The sequence below is a fragment of the Heptranchias perlo genome, chromosome 13 (genome assembly GCF_035084215.1).
Source record: "Heptranchias perlo isolate sHepPer1 chromosome 13, sHepPer1.hap1, whole genome shotgun sequence".
Taxonomy (NCBI): domain Eukaryota; kingdom Metazoa; phylum Chordata; class Chondrichthyes; order Hexanchiformes; family Hexanchidae; genus Heptranchias; species Heptranchias perlo.
In genome coordinates, this window is record NC_090337.1 from 23,753,445 (window position 1) to 23,770,504 (window position 17,060).

The 17,060-nt window shown below is 43.4% G+C and overlaps 1 protein-coding gene across 1 annotated transcript in view; it reads right to left on the bottom strand.

The window, feature by feature from the left end:
* Positions 1-356, bottom strand: part of LOC137331104 (mucin-4-like) — a 68,844-nt gene extending 68,488 nt beyond the window's left edge. Inside the window, exon 1 of the mRNA XM_067994708.1 lies at positions 347-356. Within this exon, the coding sequence (XP_067850809.1) occupies positions 347-356 (10 nt within the window). The remainder of the gene's footprint in view (positions 1-346) is intronic.
* Between the last annotated feature and the right edge of the window lie 16,704 nt (positions 357-17,060).

A 17,060-nucleotide genomic window follows, 5' to 3' on the forward strand; every position in this document is an offset into this window, starting at 1 on the left:
GAATCTCTGTTGTCAGTGATTCTGTTGGTGAACCTGTTTCTAATTCTTCTGTTGCTGATTGTGGTGTCACTACAGTGAAGAAGTGTGGGTTAGAATAATCTAAACATCCATTAATTCAATGGAATTTGGATGAAATTTGTGATGCTAAGGTTCCTCTTATTTTCTGTAATGAACAAAAATCCAGATTACAATGGAAAAAGTAAATGTTACATTCATAAGTAACAACAGTGACATAAGAACATAAGTGGCAACTCTATGGCCTCAATATTAGCCCCCACGACGGGTGAGAGAGGGTCGGGGGGGGGGGGGAATTGGAGAATGCGTCCCCAATCCGCCACGTACGCACCTGTTGCCATTTTTACGGCGATGGGTTTCATGACGTGAGTGAAGGCGGGACATTTCATTAACATATTTAAATCAGGCTCCCATAGGGCAATTGGGAGCTTGATTTAAATTTAACAGTTGCCACGTGGGTTTCCTAGGGCTCGGGAAACCCGGCAGTGTAAGGGAGGCGGGAGTTGCCGGCTCAAGAAGGTAAGTGCCTTCTCCAGCACTCCCTGTGGGCCAAGAGGAGCAGGCACACTTCCTCCGGCCTCTCAAAGAAGCTTTCATCCTCCCCTCTCCTGATTGGGGCCTCTCTACCCCACTGCCGTGATCGCAGACAACCCTCCCCCCAACGTCAGCCCCAATCTCCAGCCTTCCTCCCTCCCGCGATGGCCGACTCCTACCCCCACCCCAAGCCCCGATCTCTCACTACCTTTCTCCCTCGATTGCTGAATTTCCCCCCTCCCTCTGCAAGCCTTGATCTCTTGCTCCCTCCTTCCTACGATGCCACCTTCCCCCCCCCCCCTCCCACCACACAAGCCCCAATCTCTCTCTCTCTTTCTCCCCTCCTGATTGCTGGGGACCGTCCCTAAGGGTCCCCGGCTGTGGCCTCCTCCCACTGATTTTCCCACCCGGCAGCCAGCCAGCCTGTCAATTTGACTGGCTGCCAGATGGGAAGCAGAAGAAAAAAATTATAATCCTGTGTCCCTGGCCTTGCCAGATTTTCCCCACGCTATGGCGTTCCACCACATGCTCTCTGCCTCCTCGTAAATATCAGGGCCTACGTGTCACTAAGAATTAAATTTTATCATTTGTGATTTTTCAATCGTGCTGTGATGTGCACCAGTCATGTTGACACTATTCATACCTGTTGAGTCAGAAGATGGTGTTAAATTGGTTGAAGATTTGGTGACATTTGTCAATTGGTCTGTTGGTATGCTCGATTCTGGTGTTTCAGATGATAATGTAGTGTCTGTTGATGCAAAGAGAAATGCCAGTTAAACAAAGCCAATCTCTTACCCATTTTATTATTAGTTGAAACAAATGGCAAATGTAAGATTAATGACATAATTTCAAATATTTAGACTAGGGTTGTGTTAAGAACAATAATGGTGAATTTATAAAAATGTAGTCATGATATTTATTGTGTTGTTTCCATTTTAAAAGTAATGATGATGTCATGAAGTTTGTCGTAAATCAGCGATAATATTAAAAATATGAAGCTTTAACCATATGAATCTCTTTTTTATATATTGAGATATTCTTCAGAAAGCATGTCAGTTTGGTGGATCAGTAAATTTTTAAAAATATTTGTTCATGGTATGTGGCCGTTGCTGGCAAAACAAGCATTTATTGCCCATCCCTAATTGCCCTTGAGAAGGTGGTGGTGAGCTGCCTTCTTGAACCACTGCAGTCCGTGTGGTGAAGGTTCTCCCACAGTGCTGTTAGGAAGGGAGTTCCAGGATTTTGACCCAGCGATGATGAAGGAACGGCGATATATTTCCAAGTCGGGATGGTGTGTGACTTGGAGGGGAACGTGCAGGTGGTGTTGTTTCCATGTGCCTGCTGCCCTTGTCCTTCTAGGTGGTAGAGGTTGTGGGTTTGGGAGGTGCTGTCGAAGAAGCCTTGGCGAGTTGCTGCAGTGCATCCTGTGGATGGTACACACTGCAGCCACAGTGCGCCGGTGGTGAAGGGAGTGGATGTTTAGGGTGGTGGATGGGGTGCCAGTCAAGCGGCTGCTTTGTCCTGGATGGTGTCGAGCTTCTTGAGTGTTGTTGGAGCTGCACTCATCCAGGCAAGTGGAGAGTATTCCATCACACACCTGACTTGTGCCTTGTAAACGGTGGAAAGTCTTTGGGGAGTCAGGAGGTGAGTCACTCACCGCAGAATACCCAGCTTCTGACCTGCTCTTGTAGCCACTGTATTTATATGGCTGGTCCAGTTAAGTTTCTGGTCAATGGTGACCCCCAGGATGTTGATGGTGGGGGATTTGGCGATGGTAATGCCATTGAATGTCAAGGGGAGGTGGTTAGACTCTCTCTTGTTGGAGATGGTCATTGCCTGGCACTTGTCTGGCGCGAATTTTACGTGCCACTTATCAGCCCAAGCCTGGATGTTGTCCTGCATGCGGGCACAGACTGCTTCATTATCTGAGGGGTTGTGAATGGAACTGAACACTGTGCAATCATCAGCGAACATCCCCATTTCTGACCTTATATGGAGGGAAGGTCATTGATGAAGCAGCTGAAGATGGTTGGGCCAAGGACACTGCCCTGAGCAACTCCTGCACCAATGTCCTGGGGCTGAGATGATTGGCCTCCAACAACCTCTACCATCTTCCTTTGTGCTAGGTATGACTCCAGCCACTGGAGAGTTTTCCCCCGATTCCCATTGACTTCAATTTTACTAGGGCTCCTTGGTGCCACACTCGGTCGAATGCTGCCTTGATGTCAAGGGCAGTCACTCTCACCTCACCTCTGGAATTCAGCTCTTTTGTCCATGTTTGGACCAAGGCTGTAATGAGGTCTGGAGCCGAGTGGTCCTGGCGGAACCCAAGCAGATCATCGGTGAGCAGGTTATTGGTGAATAAGTGCCGCTTGATAGCACTGTCGACGACACCTTCCATCACTTTGCTGATGATTGAGAGTAGACTGATGGGGCGGTAATTGGCCGGATTGGATTTGTCCTACATTTTGTGGACAGGACATACCTGGGCATTTTTCCACATTGTCGGGTAGATGCCAGTGTTGTCGCTGTACTGGAACAGCTTGGCTAGAGGGGCGGCTAGTTCTGGAGCACAAGCCTTCAGCATTATAGCCGGGATGTTGTCAGGGCCCATAGCCTTTGCTGTATCCAGTGTACTCAGCCGTTTCTTGATATCACATGGAGTGAATCGAATTGGCTGAAGACTGGCTTCTGTGATGGTGGGGATATCGGGAGGAGGCCAAGATGGATTATCCACTTGGCACTTCTGGCTGAAGATGGTTGCGAATGCTTCAGCCTTGTCTTTTGCACTCACGTGCTGGATTCCGCCATCATTGAGGATGGGGATGTTTACAGAGCCTCCTCCTCCCGTTAGTTGTTTAATTGTCCACCACCATTCACCACTGGATGTGGCAGGACTGCAGAGCCTTGATCTGATCCGTTGGTTGTGGAATCGCTTAGCTCTGTCTATAGCATGTTGCTTCCGCTGTTTAGCATGCATGTAGTCCTGAGTTGTAGCTTCACCAGGTTGGCACCTCATTTTTAGGTACGCCTGGTGCTGCTCCTGGCATGCTCTTCTACACTCCTCATTGAACCAGGGTTGATCCCCTGTCTTGTTGGTAATGGTAGGGTGAGGAATATGCCGGGCCATGAGGTTACAGATTGTGCTGGAATACAATTCTGCTGCTGCGGATGGCCCGCAGCGCCTCATGGATGCCCACTTTTGAGTTGCTAGATCTGTTCTGAAACTATCCAATTTAGCACGGTGATAGTGCCACACAACAGGTTGGATGGTGTCCTCAGTGCGAAGACGGAACTTCGTCTCCACGAGGACAGTGCGGTGGTCACTCCTACCAATACTGTTATGGACAGATGCATTTGCGACAGGTAGATTGGTGAGGACAAGGTCAAGTAAGTTTATCCCTCGTGTTGGTTCACTGATCACATGCCGCAGGCCCAGTCTGGCAGCTATGTCCTTCAGGACTTGGCCAGCTCGGTCAGTAGTGGTGCTAAGAGCCACTCTTGGTGATGGACATTGAAGTCCCCCACCCAGAATACATTCTGTGCCCTTGCTACCCTCAGTGCTTCCTCCAGGTGGTGGTCAACATGGAAGAGGATTGATTCATCAGCTGAGGGAGGTCGGTCGGTGGTAATCAGCAGGAGGTTTCCTTGCCCATGTTTGACCTGATGCCATGAGATTTCATGGGGTCCAGAGTCAATGTTGAGGACTCCCAGGGCCACTCCCTGCTGACCATATATTACTGTACCGCCAACTCTGGTCGGTCTGTCCTGCCAGTGGGACAGGACATACCCAGGGATGGTGATGAAAGAGTCTGGGACGTTGGCTGAAAGGTATGATTCTGTGAGTGTGGCTATATCAGCCTGTTGCTTGACTAGTCTGTGGGACTAACTTTGGCACCAGTCCCCAGATGTTAGTGAGGAGGACTTTGCAGGATCGTCTGAGCTTGGTTTGCCTTTGCCGTGTCCAGTGCCTGGTGGTCCGATGCCGGGTGGTCCGTCCGGTTTTATTCTTATTGTGACTTTTTTTTAGCGAGATTGTAGAACTGAATAACTCGCTAGCCCATTTCAGAGGGTATTTAAGAATCAACCACATTGCTGTGGGTCTGGAGTCACATATAGGCCAGACCGGGTAAGGAGGGCAGGTTTCCTTCCCTGAAGGACGTTAGTGAACCAGATGGGTTTTTACGACAATCCAGTAATTTCACGGCCACCATTACTGATACTTGTATTATACAAAGGTGGAGAGCAGAAGTGGTTATTGCTGTTGTCACTAGAAATATTGTGAAAGTGTTGGATTTTTGACCGTATTGTGATGTTTAGATAACTAATTTTACAGAGGGTGGGCACCAGGATGAAACATTAGAGAGTAGAAACGAGGTGCACAGAGGATTGGGAGGGATAAGTAGCACGAGAGTAAAGAATGGTTCAGAAATAGGAGGGATCAGACAGGGGGCAAATGCAAGGCAATCTAGAATGTGTTTAGAGTGCATGTATGTAAATGCACGTAGCGTGGTAATTAAGGTTGGTGAGCTGCAGGCTCAAGTCGCCACATGGGATTATGATATTGTGGCAATAACAGAGACCTGGCTCAGAGAAGGGGAGGATTGAGGGCCTTAATAGTCTTGGCTAACAGCTATTCAGGAAAGATAGGGAAGGAAAAAAAGGGTGGTGGGGGGGCAGTATTGATCAAAGAAACGGTTATAGCAATGGAAAGGGATGATGTTGTTGAGGGATCAAAGACAGAATCTATTTGGTTAGAATTAAGGAACAATAAAGGAGCTATCACGCTACTGGGTGTATACTATAGGCCACCAAATAGTGGAAAGGAGATAGAGGAGCAAATTTGCAGGCAAATTACTGAAAGAACTATAGAGTAGTGATAATGGGGGACTTCAATTATCCCAATATAACTGGGACAATAACAGTGTAAAGGGCAAAGAAGGGGAAGAATTCCTGAATGTATTCAAGGGAACTTTCTGGGTCAGTGTGTTTCCAGCCCAACAAGGAAGGAAACAGTGCTGGATCTAGTTCTGGGGAATGATCTCGGGCGGTTGGAGCATGTTTCAGTGGGGGACTATTTGGGGAACAGTGATCATAACTTCGTCAGGTTTAGAATAGTTATGGAAAAGGACAAGGAACAATCAAATGTGAAAATGCTTAACTGGAGGGCTTATTCAATAAGTTAAAAAGGGATTTTGTCCAGGTGGATTCGAATAAAAAATTCACAGGCAAAACAGTAATTGAACAATGTGAGGCCTTCAAGTTGATTCAGGTACAGAATAGACATATTCCTATGAGGGGGAAATGAAGGGCATCCAAAGCTAGAGCTCACTGGATGACTAAAAATATAGAGATTAAAATGAAACAGAAAAAGGAGGCTTATGATGAATGTAAGGTTCATAATACAGTAGAGAACCGAGCTGAATAAAAAAGTACAGAGGAGATCTAAAAAAGGGAATAAGAGGGCAAAGAGAGAGTATAAGAATATATCAGCGGCTAACATAAAAGGGAACCCAAAAGTTCTTTATAGACAAATAAATAGTAAAAGGATAGTCCAAGGAAAGGTGGGACCGATTAGGGACAAAAAAGGAGACCATCTTGTGGAGGCAGAGGGTATGGCTGAGGTACTAAATGAATACTTTGTATCTGTCTTCACTACAGAAGAGGATGCTGCCAAAGTAGCAGTAAAGAAGGAGGTAGTAGCGATATTGGATAGGATAAAAATAGATAAAGAAGAGATACTTTAAAGATTGGCAGTACTCAAAGTAGAAAAGTCACCAGATCCAGATGGGACGCATCCTAGGTTACTGAGGGAAGCAAGGGTGGAAATTGCGGAGGCTCTGGCCACAATCTTCCAATCCTCCTTTGATATGGGGATGGTGCCAGAGGACTGGAGGATTGCAAATGTTACGCCCCTGTTCAAAAAAGGGGAGAGGGATAAACCCGGCAATTACAGGTCAGTCAGCCTAATGTCAGTGGTGGAGAAACTTTTAGAGACAATAATCCGGGACAAAATTAATTGGCACTTTGAGAAGTATGGGTTAATAAATGAAAATCAGCCCGGATTTCTTAAAGGCAAATCATGTTTGACTAACTTGATTGAGTTCTTTGACGAAGCGACGGAGAGGGTTGATGAGGGTAGTGTGGTTGATGTGTATATGGACTTTCAAAAGATGTTTGATAAAATACCACATAATAGACTTGTTAGAAAAATTGAAGTCTGTGGGTTTAAAGGGACGCTGGCAGCGTGGATACAAAATTGGCTAAGGGCCAGAAAGCAGAGAGTAGCGGTGAGTGGTTGTTTTTCAGACTGGAGGAAAGTATACTGTGGCGTTCCGAAGGGGTCAGTATTAGGACCACTGCTCTTTTTGTAAAATATTAATGACCTGGACTTGGGTATAGAGGGTATAATGTCAAAGTTTGCACATGACACGAAACTCGGAAATGTAGTAAACAATGTGGTGGATAGTAACAGACTTCAAGAGAACATAGACAGACTGGTGAAATGGACAGACACATGGCTGATGAAATTTAATGCAGAGAAATGTGAAGTGATACATTTTGGTAGGAAAAATGAGGAGAAGTAATTTAAACTAAATGGTACTATTTTAAAGGGGGTATAGGGGGGCGCACATACACAAATCTTTGAAGGTGGCAGGACAAATTGAGAAACCTGTTAAAAAAGCATATGGGAACCTGCACTTTATTATTAGAGGCATAGAGTACAAAAGCAAGGAAGTTTTGCTCAACCTTTATAAAACACTGGTTAGGCCGCAGCTGGAGTATTGTGTTCAATTCTGGGCACCACACTTTAGGAAGGATGTCAAGGCCTTAGAGAGGGTGCAGAAGAGATTTGCTGGAATGATACCAGGGATGAGGGACTTCAGTTATGTGGACAGACTGGAGAAGCTGGGGTTCTTCTCCTTAGAACAGAAAAGGTTAAGGGGAGATTTGATAGAGGTGTTCGAAATCATGAACGGTTTTGATAGAGTAAATAAGGAGAAACTGTTTCCAGTGGCAGAAGGGTCGGAAACCAGAGGACACGGATTCAAGGTGATCGGCAAAAGAGCCAGAGGTGACATGAAGAAACATTTTTTTATGCAGCGAGTTGTAATGATCTGGCTGAAATGCACTGCTTGAAAAGATGGTGGAAGCAGATTCAATAGTAACTTTCAAAATGGAATTAGATAAATACTTGAAGGGGAAAAAATTATAGAGCTATGAGGAAAGAGGAGGGGAAAAGGGACTAATTGGATAGCTCTTTCAAAGAGCCAGCACAGACATGATGGGCCAAATGGGCTGCTCCTGTGCTGCACCTACGATGATACGTGTCCATGCCCTAGTTTGCTGCTGAAGGGTATAGGCTACACTTTTTTAAAGGCTGCACAGAAGTTTCCAGGTAGTTTAGCTACTTATACCCACTTTTACACCAATGAGTTCACTGCTGGCAATGCAAATGATCAGACCCTGGAAACTCATATGTCGACCTCTACAGGCAACCAATGGGTGCAATTCAATTTTAAAAGGGGCAACAGCAGTGTAATTTGTTTCAAGGAAATTCCACTCCAGTGGATTTGGAAAGGAGTGCAAATATAAAGGAAAAATCCTGAGTTATTAAAAATTTTCTAGTAGTACATAACATGCATAAAGTTTTATATTAGTGTTATTTAATGATGACACTAGCACATTAATTGCAAAAGAATTAATAATTACATAAAAATTACATTGATGGGAAATGATATCTCATGAAGTTAATTTTCATGAATTAAAGACCAACATGTTTCTGGAATTAATTTGCTGTGTAAAATATGGACTTCCCTACTGCTCCTTAAGAATAAATAGCCAAACTTTACACCCCTCCTTTCTCAAATAGGCTCAGCACTTCAGCGTAGCCCCCTAGTGATCATAATAGTTTCACCAGATACCTGCTTGGGAGAATTGGCAGTGGACTAGAGAGGTATGTATCCTCACCCCATTCTTTGAGTGGGACAAAGACCTTTATCCATGCACCCATCCCATCTCACCCCACTGTGAGGGGTCTCCTTTTTTTGAGGTGTGGCTGTAAGTATGCTAATTCCTGATCTGTTGTGGTGGGTTTAAAAATCTTAAGGGTGGCCATACTGTGCCTATACATTTGTTAGCTCCTTCCCTAAACAGGGTTCATTTGATACTCCTGGAACACACTCATCCCTTATCTGTGAAGACAAGAGGGACAGATTCTGAGTTCAGCACATGAAAGCCATCTACATTTTTTAATTTCCTTATTTATCTCCTGGGATTGAAGTTCCCCAATAGTCTGCAGGGGAAAGGCACAAACCAATAGGGATCCCAGTTATGATTCTTGTTTTGTGCTGAGTTATCTGATTTCTGCAGGGCATCAGCTGGTGCACTATAATTGCCCTCAGGTTATGAAAGGGTATCAGCCAGGATTCTCTAACATGGTCATAATCCACTGACTCTGCTGAAAATTGGTATATGTGGTTATAGGAGGAAGACAGGACCAGGCTTGGCTGTGATGTCTTTCATGGTCAACATGCTGACACTCACTGCTTCAGATCACGCATGCAGTATGGCTGCTTGAGTGAAGTACTAGAGGGTTGTACCCCAGCAGGACCTGTGCAACAAGGGAAACTGTAGGGAGATAAAGCTGAAATCTCACTGAACTACAATTGCTTTGGAGTTCAATACTAATTCTGTTGTTTGCAACTTTTTTTATTGAATGCTTGTAATCTTTTTGTACATTTTCTTGCCTTTTTCAAAACTTTAAACCAAAGGTTGCAAAAAGGTAGGAGAACCACAATGCCGACTGAAGAGATTTAAGTATTTGTTTCTTACCTGGCGAAAATTGCCCATGAGCTAAAGCAAATACGAGAGTCCAGCGAATCCACAACATGTTGTTTCTGCCCAAACCTTCATATACTGAATTAAATCACAAGCACCGTTTTCTTATAATGACTTGAACAACTTATGCAAATAAGGGTGGAAATTGCTTTCCATTCTGGTTGAACAGACGTAGGTAACAGATGTAATCAATAGAGTACATTTCAATAGGAAACATAATGCTTCATTCGAGGTGCTTGGAAACCTGGTCAGGCATGCTCTAAATACTAAACAGATACTAATTATTTTGCAATTAGCAGCATTCCATCTAGAGTATTCAAAGCGATTATAATGTGTTGTCAAGGATTCATTTAAAAAAAAGAAGAAAGGAGAGAAATACTTTCAGTATTCCAAGCCCTTGGGAGGTTTATATGACAAAAGACGGGCAACAGTGGAGAGAAAAGTAGAATCAACTTTTTGGACAATGCCCTTCTTCACAGCTGAAAGCTGAAAGATAGGCAAGCGTTTTAATTGAATTAGAAAAATATGGAAAGGGTGGGGCACCTCCAAGCACAGAGATGGAGTTAGTAGTTGAACGACTGGCAACCATCTTAAAAGCAGGCGATTGAATGATCCTACATTAGATAATCTCAATGAAACAATAGGAAAAATACATTGAACAAATTAAAACGAAAGCAAAATGCTGCAGATGCTGAAAATCTGAAATAAAAACAGAAAATGCTGGAAAACACTCAGCAGGTCATGAAGCATCTGTGGAGAGAGAAACAAAGTTAATGTTTCAGGTCGATGATCTTTCATCAGAACAGGTCATTGACCTGAAATGTTAACTTTGTTTCTCTCTCCACAGAAGCTGCCTGACCTGCTGAGTTTTTTCCCCCAGCATTTTCTGTTTTTATTTCAGATTTTCAACATCTGCAGTATTTTGCTTTCGTTTTAATTTGTTCAATGTTTTTTTTCCTATTTTTTATTATTGAAGAAATTAAGTACATTAAAGAAACAAAGGACTGTGTTAAGATCTAAGACAGTGAAAGGCTCATCCAAGAACAAAGTTGAGCAAATGGGGGAAAATTGGAAAAAAGGACACAGAAAAGCCTGCAGGTGCAGGTCTAAAATGAAAACAGAAAAAGCTGGGAACCTGGTTGGGAGATATTCAAGGGATAGCTATAAAGAAAGAAAAAATGTGGAGGGAAATGTACAAGAGTTGCAAATAAAGGAATTTAGTGGCATATTTTTCTTCAGTTTCAATAATGATACCAGACCACAAGGCCTATCCCAAAACTTGTATCAATGCTGATAAACATGGGATTAGAGGGACAGCGGCATCATGGATACAAAATTGGCTAAGGGACAGAAAGCAGAGAGTAGTGATGAACGGTTGTTTTTCAGACTAGAGGTGTTCCCCAGGGATTGGTATTAGGACCACTGCTCTTTTTGATATATATTAATGGCCTGGACTTGGGTATACAGGGTATAATTTCAAAGTTTACAGATGACACGAAACTCGGAAATGTAGTAAACAGTGAGGAGGATAGTAACAGACTTCAGGAGGACATAGACTGGTGAAATGGGCAGACATATGGCAGATGCAATTTAACATGGAGAAGTGTGAAGTGATGCATTTTGGCAGGAAGAATGAGGAGAGGCAATATAAACTAAATGGTACAATTTCAAAGGGGGTGCAGGAACAGAGAGACTTGGGGGTGTTCGTACACAAATCTTTGAAAATGGCTGGATTAGTTGAGAAGGCTGTTAAAAAAGCAGAGTTAGCTTTATAAACAGAGGCGTAGAGTATAAAAGCAAGGAAGGTATGCTAAGCCTTTATAAATCACTGGTTAGGCCCCAGTTGGGGTATTGTGTCCAATCCTGGGCACCATACTTTAGGAAAGATGTCAAGGCTTTAGAGAAGATAACAGAGGAGATTTATTAGAATGGTGCCAGGATGCAGGACTTCAATTAAATGGAGAGACTGGAGTTGTTCTCCTTTAGAGCAGAGAAAGTTAAGGGGAGATTTAACAGAGGTGTTCAAAATCATGAAGGGTTTTGATGGAGTAACTAGGGAGAAACTGTTTCCAGTGGCAGAAAGGTCAGTAATCAGAGGACACAAATTTATGGTAATTGTCAAAAGAACCAGAGGCAAGGTGCGGAGACATTTTTTTACGCAACGAGTTGTTATGATCTGGAATGCACTGCCTGTAAGGGTGGTGGATGCAGATTCAATAATAACTTCCAAAAGGGAATTGGATAAATATTTGAAGCAGAAAGATTTGCAGGGCTATGGAGAAAAGGCAGGGGAGTGGAATGAATTGGATAGCTCTTTCAAAGATCCTGCACAGGCACGATAGGCCGAATGGCCTCTTTCTGTGCATATCATTCACCTACAGCCCACCTCCACTGCAGGATGATTAATTGCATTCCCTATTGTGTTTGGGGAGGGGGTATTCCTTTTTAAATTTCACTTTGCGACCAACCCTGGAAGCCAATGTTGAATCTATGCTGCAGCCCACCACAGCCACTTTGTGTTCTCCTCCTCCCAGCAAGCTCCATTACAGAGTCAGAAATATCCCACTGGGAGCTTGTCTCAAATACATTGAGGTAGATTTTTGTCTTTATCGTCTGGGCGCTAAGTGTCACCTAGGTGGTGAACAGGAAGGAACATATAGTAAAACGTAAGAGTGGCACTCTTATATCTGCCTGTCACTAGCTGGTATAGCCGTACAATGTGACTTCTATAATCTCTCCCCCTTTATCATAGATGTACCTTTTTAGAGACACCCTTCTACATACACTAGGTAAAGATTACTAAAACAAAGCAAAAGAACGAAAAAGCAAAGAAAACCAACAAATGCATGAAAAGCCTAAAAGCCTGAAGGTGTGTCAAAACACCCTCTTATATACTCTTGATTTTCAAAGAAACCCCCTCCATTCCATTGACCAATTTGAGTGACACTTGTGTCAGAAGAGTTCACCTTTTTGGTGTCAGTCATCTCAAGCAGTCATATTAGTGCCCCCTGGTGACCTCAAGTTGCTGGTAACTGCAAAACCCAGACATGTCAGGTGATAATTCATTCCCCTAGCTGCTCAGTCCCTCAGTATCAAGAATAGGTGTTCTGTTGTCAGTCAGTCAGTCACAAGTATATTTCCTACTGAGCTATCTTTGGGCTGGTGGCCTTGATGGCTTCTCTCAATTCTGTGAAAATCTCTTGTTTGCACAAGCTCTTCGCTGTTTAGTATCCCACAGTTCCATCTGGCTACTGACTCCATTTTGAGGACCCCCCTTAAGGTAATTTTCAGGGCTTTGTGTCTACACAGCCTTGTCTCAATGGTAGCACCCTCGTCTTTAAGTTAGAAGGGTGTGCATTCGAAGCTCCACTCCAGAGACTTGGCCACATAATCTAGGCTGATACTTCAGTGCAGTACTGAGGAAATGCCGCTCTGTCGAAGGTGCCATCTTTTGGAGGAGATGTTAAACCCCATCTGCTCTCTCAGATAGATGTAAAAGGTAGATGGCACTACTCGAAGCAGAGCAGGGGAGTTCTCCTGGTATCCTGGCCTACATTTATCCCTTAGGGAACTCTGCTAAATAACAGATTGTCCAGTCAATTATCTCATTGCTATTTGTGGGACCTTGCTGTGTGCAAATTGGCTATCACATTTCCCTACATTACAAGTGATTATACTTCAAACATACTTCATTGGCTGTGATGTGCTGAGCTTTGCCATGTCCTGAGGTCGGAAAGACTACATAAATTCAAGTTCTTTCTTCCTTTAACTCATAGTGTGTGTACATGCCTACTGTTTCTTAGCACCATGCTTCCCTTTGGTACCCGTGTGTGAATGTAGAGGATATTAGAGAGAAGGGACTGCACTACGAGGACGTAATCTAATTGAGAGGTTTAGAGTATTGCTGAATAAAAAGATTGAAATTTGAGCAGCTGAAATGCCAACTGAAAGGTCCAGATCGAATTACTGCTTGTAATCCCTTGCTTCTTGACTTACCCTTTTTGATTTGGGGTGGTGCAAGTTAGCTGGTCTGCCACCAATGTGGGTTCTCTGCCCATGGTTGTGGGCTGACATCTTCTTTAAAACCTGATGAAAAGGATATTTTCAGTATCAGGATGTAACATAAGGAGCACCCCAATGACAAGCTTACTTCGACCTGGTATGAAAGGATCAGTATGGAGCATGCAAGTAGTCTGCAGTGCTATAGTCGCTTGGGTACAAATCATACAATAGTTATTTGAGTTAAAGGAAGCCTTCCCTTTGGAGTCGCCGAGCTGCAGCTGCAGCTTTATAGACATCAGGATGGATTTTTTTTTGATGCTGCAATGGCCGCAGTCTTACATCTGCCCCTTGCCTGATCTCCTGACCCTGCCTTATTTTCTGGGATCAGGGGCAATTACGTATTGAAAGCAAGCACTAGGGCCATTTACAGCAATGCTGGGGTGACTGTCTCAGGTGAGAGGGAGGGAAATTGCTTTGGTGACTTGCTGCAATGTTGCATGGGCAACGATGCCAGCTGAAGATAAAAACATTGTTTTTTAAGTTTCAAATTCTTAGAATTCCCTCTTTGATTAAGGTAATCGATTACCTCAGTCAAAGCAACCATTTAAATTTTAGCTTCCCCAGCTCATAGAATTGATACAGCACAGAAGGAGGCCATTCAGCCCATCGAGCCCGTGCTGGCTCTTTGTAAGAGCAACCAAGTTAGTCCCATCCCCCAGCTCTTTCCCTGCAGCCCTGCAAATTTTTTCCCTTCAAGTATTTATCCAATTCCTTTGTGAAAGCCATAATTGAATCTGCTTCCACCACCCATTTCAGGCAGCGCATTCCAGATCATAACCACTCACTGCGTAAAAAATGCTTTTCCTCATATCACCTTTGGTTCTTTTGCCAATCACCTTAAATCTGTGTCCTCTGGTTCTCGACCCTTCTGCCAATGGGAACAGTTTCTCTTTATTTACTTTATCTATACCCTTCATGATTTTGATGATCAAATTATCAAATCTCCTCTTAACCTTCTCTGCTCTAAGGAAAGCTTTTCCAGTCTGCTCCTCCGAAAGCTGTGCGAAAATGGCATCTCGCTCTCTGACTCACCATTCAAATATATTGAATAGTTTCAAGTTCCTGTACTTGCCTCAAAGATACGGACTAAGCTCGCCTGAGAAAGTTGTCATTTCAAGTCAAAATACTCTTTTAACAGCGTGGTTAATTTTTATTTCTGCCAAACCACCTCTCTGGCACTGAAAATTAACCTTTATAAGTGTGGAGCCTCATTCCTTCAGATTTTAATTATTGTGGGACATTTGAAAAATGTTTAAATTTTAAATTTTTTTTCTTTCTGCCTCTTTTATCTCTGTTTTTTAATTCAATCTTTCTTACCCACTCTTTATTTTGCTTTCTGTACCTGATTTGACATTGAATTCACTATTCTAACTTACACTTCCTGGTTCAGGCTCTGCGCTGCTCATTAATGATTCTTCAATCTGATTGGTTAAGGAGATACACAGTTGTATGCCCTGTAGAGGGCGCCACATTGTTTGGCTGTCCTGTTGACAGTAACTTGCCGTGCAAAAGTTCACAGAAAGTCTATGGGCAAGTGCAAATCTAATGAATGGCTGGCGCCTTTGTTTGCTGCTCACAGCAAAATCTGGTTCGATATTAATTTCCTACCTTTGTGCTACACTTTGCTTGATATATTTTATTAACTGTTATGTTTATAAAGCTAATCAACCAAATATCTTTATCACTTGGAACTTAGACAGAGGAAGACCCTGATGAGGGGGACATAGGAGAGATAGAGACCATTTTGCAGATGGAGAAGAGAGAGAAATCTTGGTGGAGGGAGAGCAATTTCACAAAGGTACAACAAATGTAGCCAAAATCCTTAACAGTAAATACGCTCATAAATATTTAACTAGTCATGGCCTCGCCTTTCTCTTGTTGACTGACAACCTCAGTCTCTTTGCTCTCCCTCCCATCAACAGTCTGTTTGTGTGCTCTTCCTACTATGCTCGATGGTGCATAACACTGCATTCACCCTCTCTGTCACTTCTTTTTATGCCTGACTTATTGCCCTTGCTATTGGTGGGTGCTCTTGCATGCCAAAGGGGACATTTTGCTGCTCCATCACTGCATCCACAAAAAACATTGAAACTTGCATCTTCTTCTGCTCTATTACCACTTAATATTGCACTTGCTGTATATGGATTTACAAACGTGTTTTTTACCATCTAAGTGGCTCATTTGATACTTAATGAGTGGGTTAGCAGCATTAGTGCAGATGCATTCTGACTGGTTGATCATTGTTGCAGTGATTGCGATCTTGCATGAATTTCTCACTGCTTTAATACAATGTCTGCATGCAAAAAGGAATTTTACCCCCAACAATTATTAGATTATATAGCTAATCTGTTGCCAGGCTTCATAGTCACAAACATCTACATCATTCTTGATTGACGCAGAACACTGCATTGTGATCTGAGGATTTCCTGAAATCTAACACTGGTCATTGTGAATTTCCAATATAATGTAAGTAGTCCTGCAGCATGCAACATAACTGTTTGAATCCAGTTGTTATGGTGATTTATGTTGGTGGTTATTCATTAAAAGGGGTTTTGATGAGCCCTAAACTCTTTCAGAGCTGATTCATTCATTACTTCCTAATAGATGAAGTATTAAATTGTTCTAAATTTAATTTACTTATATTTGTTCTCAGGATGTGGGTGACACTAGCAAGGTTACATTTATTACCCATCCATTGTTGCCCTGAGGGCATTAAGAGTCAACCATGTAGTGTGGGACTAAAGTCACATGTAGACCAGTCCGAGTAGGGGTGGCAGGTTCCCTTCTCTGCAGGACATTAATGAACCAGCTGGGTTTTTACGACAATCTGGCAGCTTTCATGTCAGCTTTGGGTCAGAAGATTGTGGGTACAAGTCCCACTCCAGAGACTTGAGCACATTATCTAGGCTGACACTTCAGTGCCATAGTGAGGGAGCACTGCACTGTCTGAGGTACCTACATTTTGATTGAGATGTTAAATCTACATGTCTGCCCTCTTAGGTTGACTGTAAAAGAGGTTTTTGTACCTAAGCTAGGCCATGGAACATCAACATTATATAATAACAGATTGTGTATTACATGGTATAATGCTTCTGTAATTATGAAGAAACGGGGAGAAATTAAATATTATTTCATCCATTTTTGGGCATAAAATGAAGGGTTTGGGGACAAAGTTTGGGTCGTGATCTCCTGTACCTGACATGCCCCGGCAATGTGCTGGCTACTAAATTGGAAGCTGATGACTTTTGGATGTTCAGGGCGTCCGCCCAAAACGGCTGTTAAGTGCCTTGCAAATGCAAATCAGGGCCCTAACACCGGTTGTAAGACCCTGAATAAAATTTGTGTACAAATGGGCTGAGCTTATGTCACGCATGCTCTACCCAGTTGTTCCAGTGTCTTGAGCAGCTTAACCTCTGGAGGCCGCTCAAAAAACCGACAGAAAACATTTTGCCAGTTACATTTCTGTGGAGCCAGGAGGAGCAAGAGTGTTTTTCCTGGCTCCACAAAAATACTGCAGGTTGCTGCCAGCCCAGGCTCGCATCCTTCCACTTCACTTTCCCTCCCTCCCTCCTAGACCTGTCTGCGGGTCAGCTCAGCATCAGAGATGG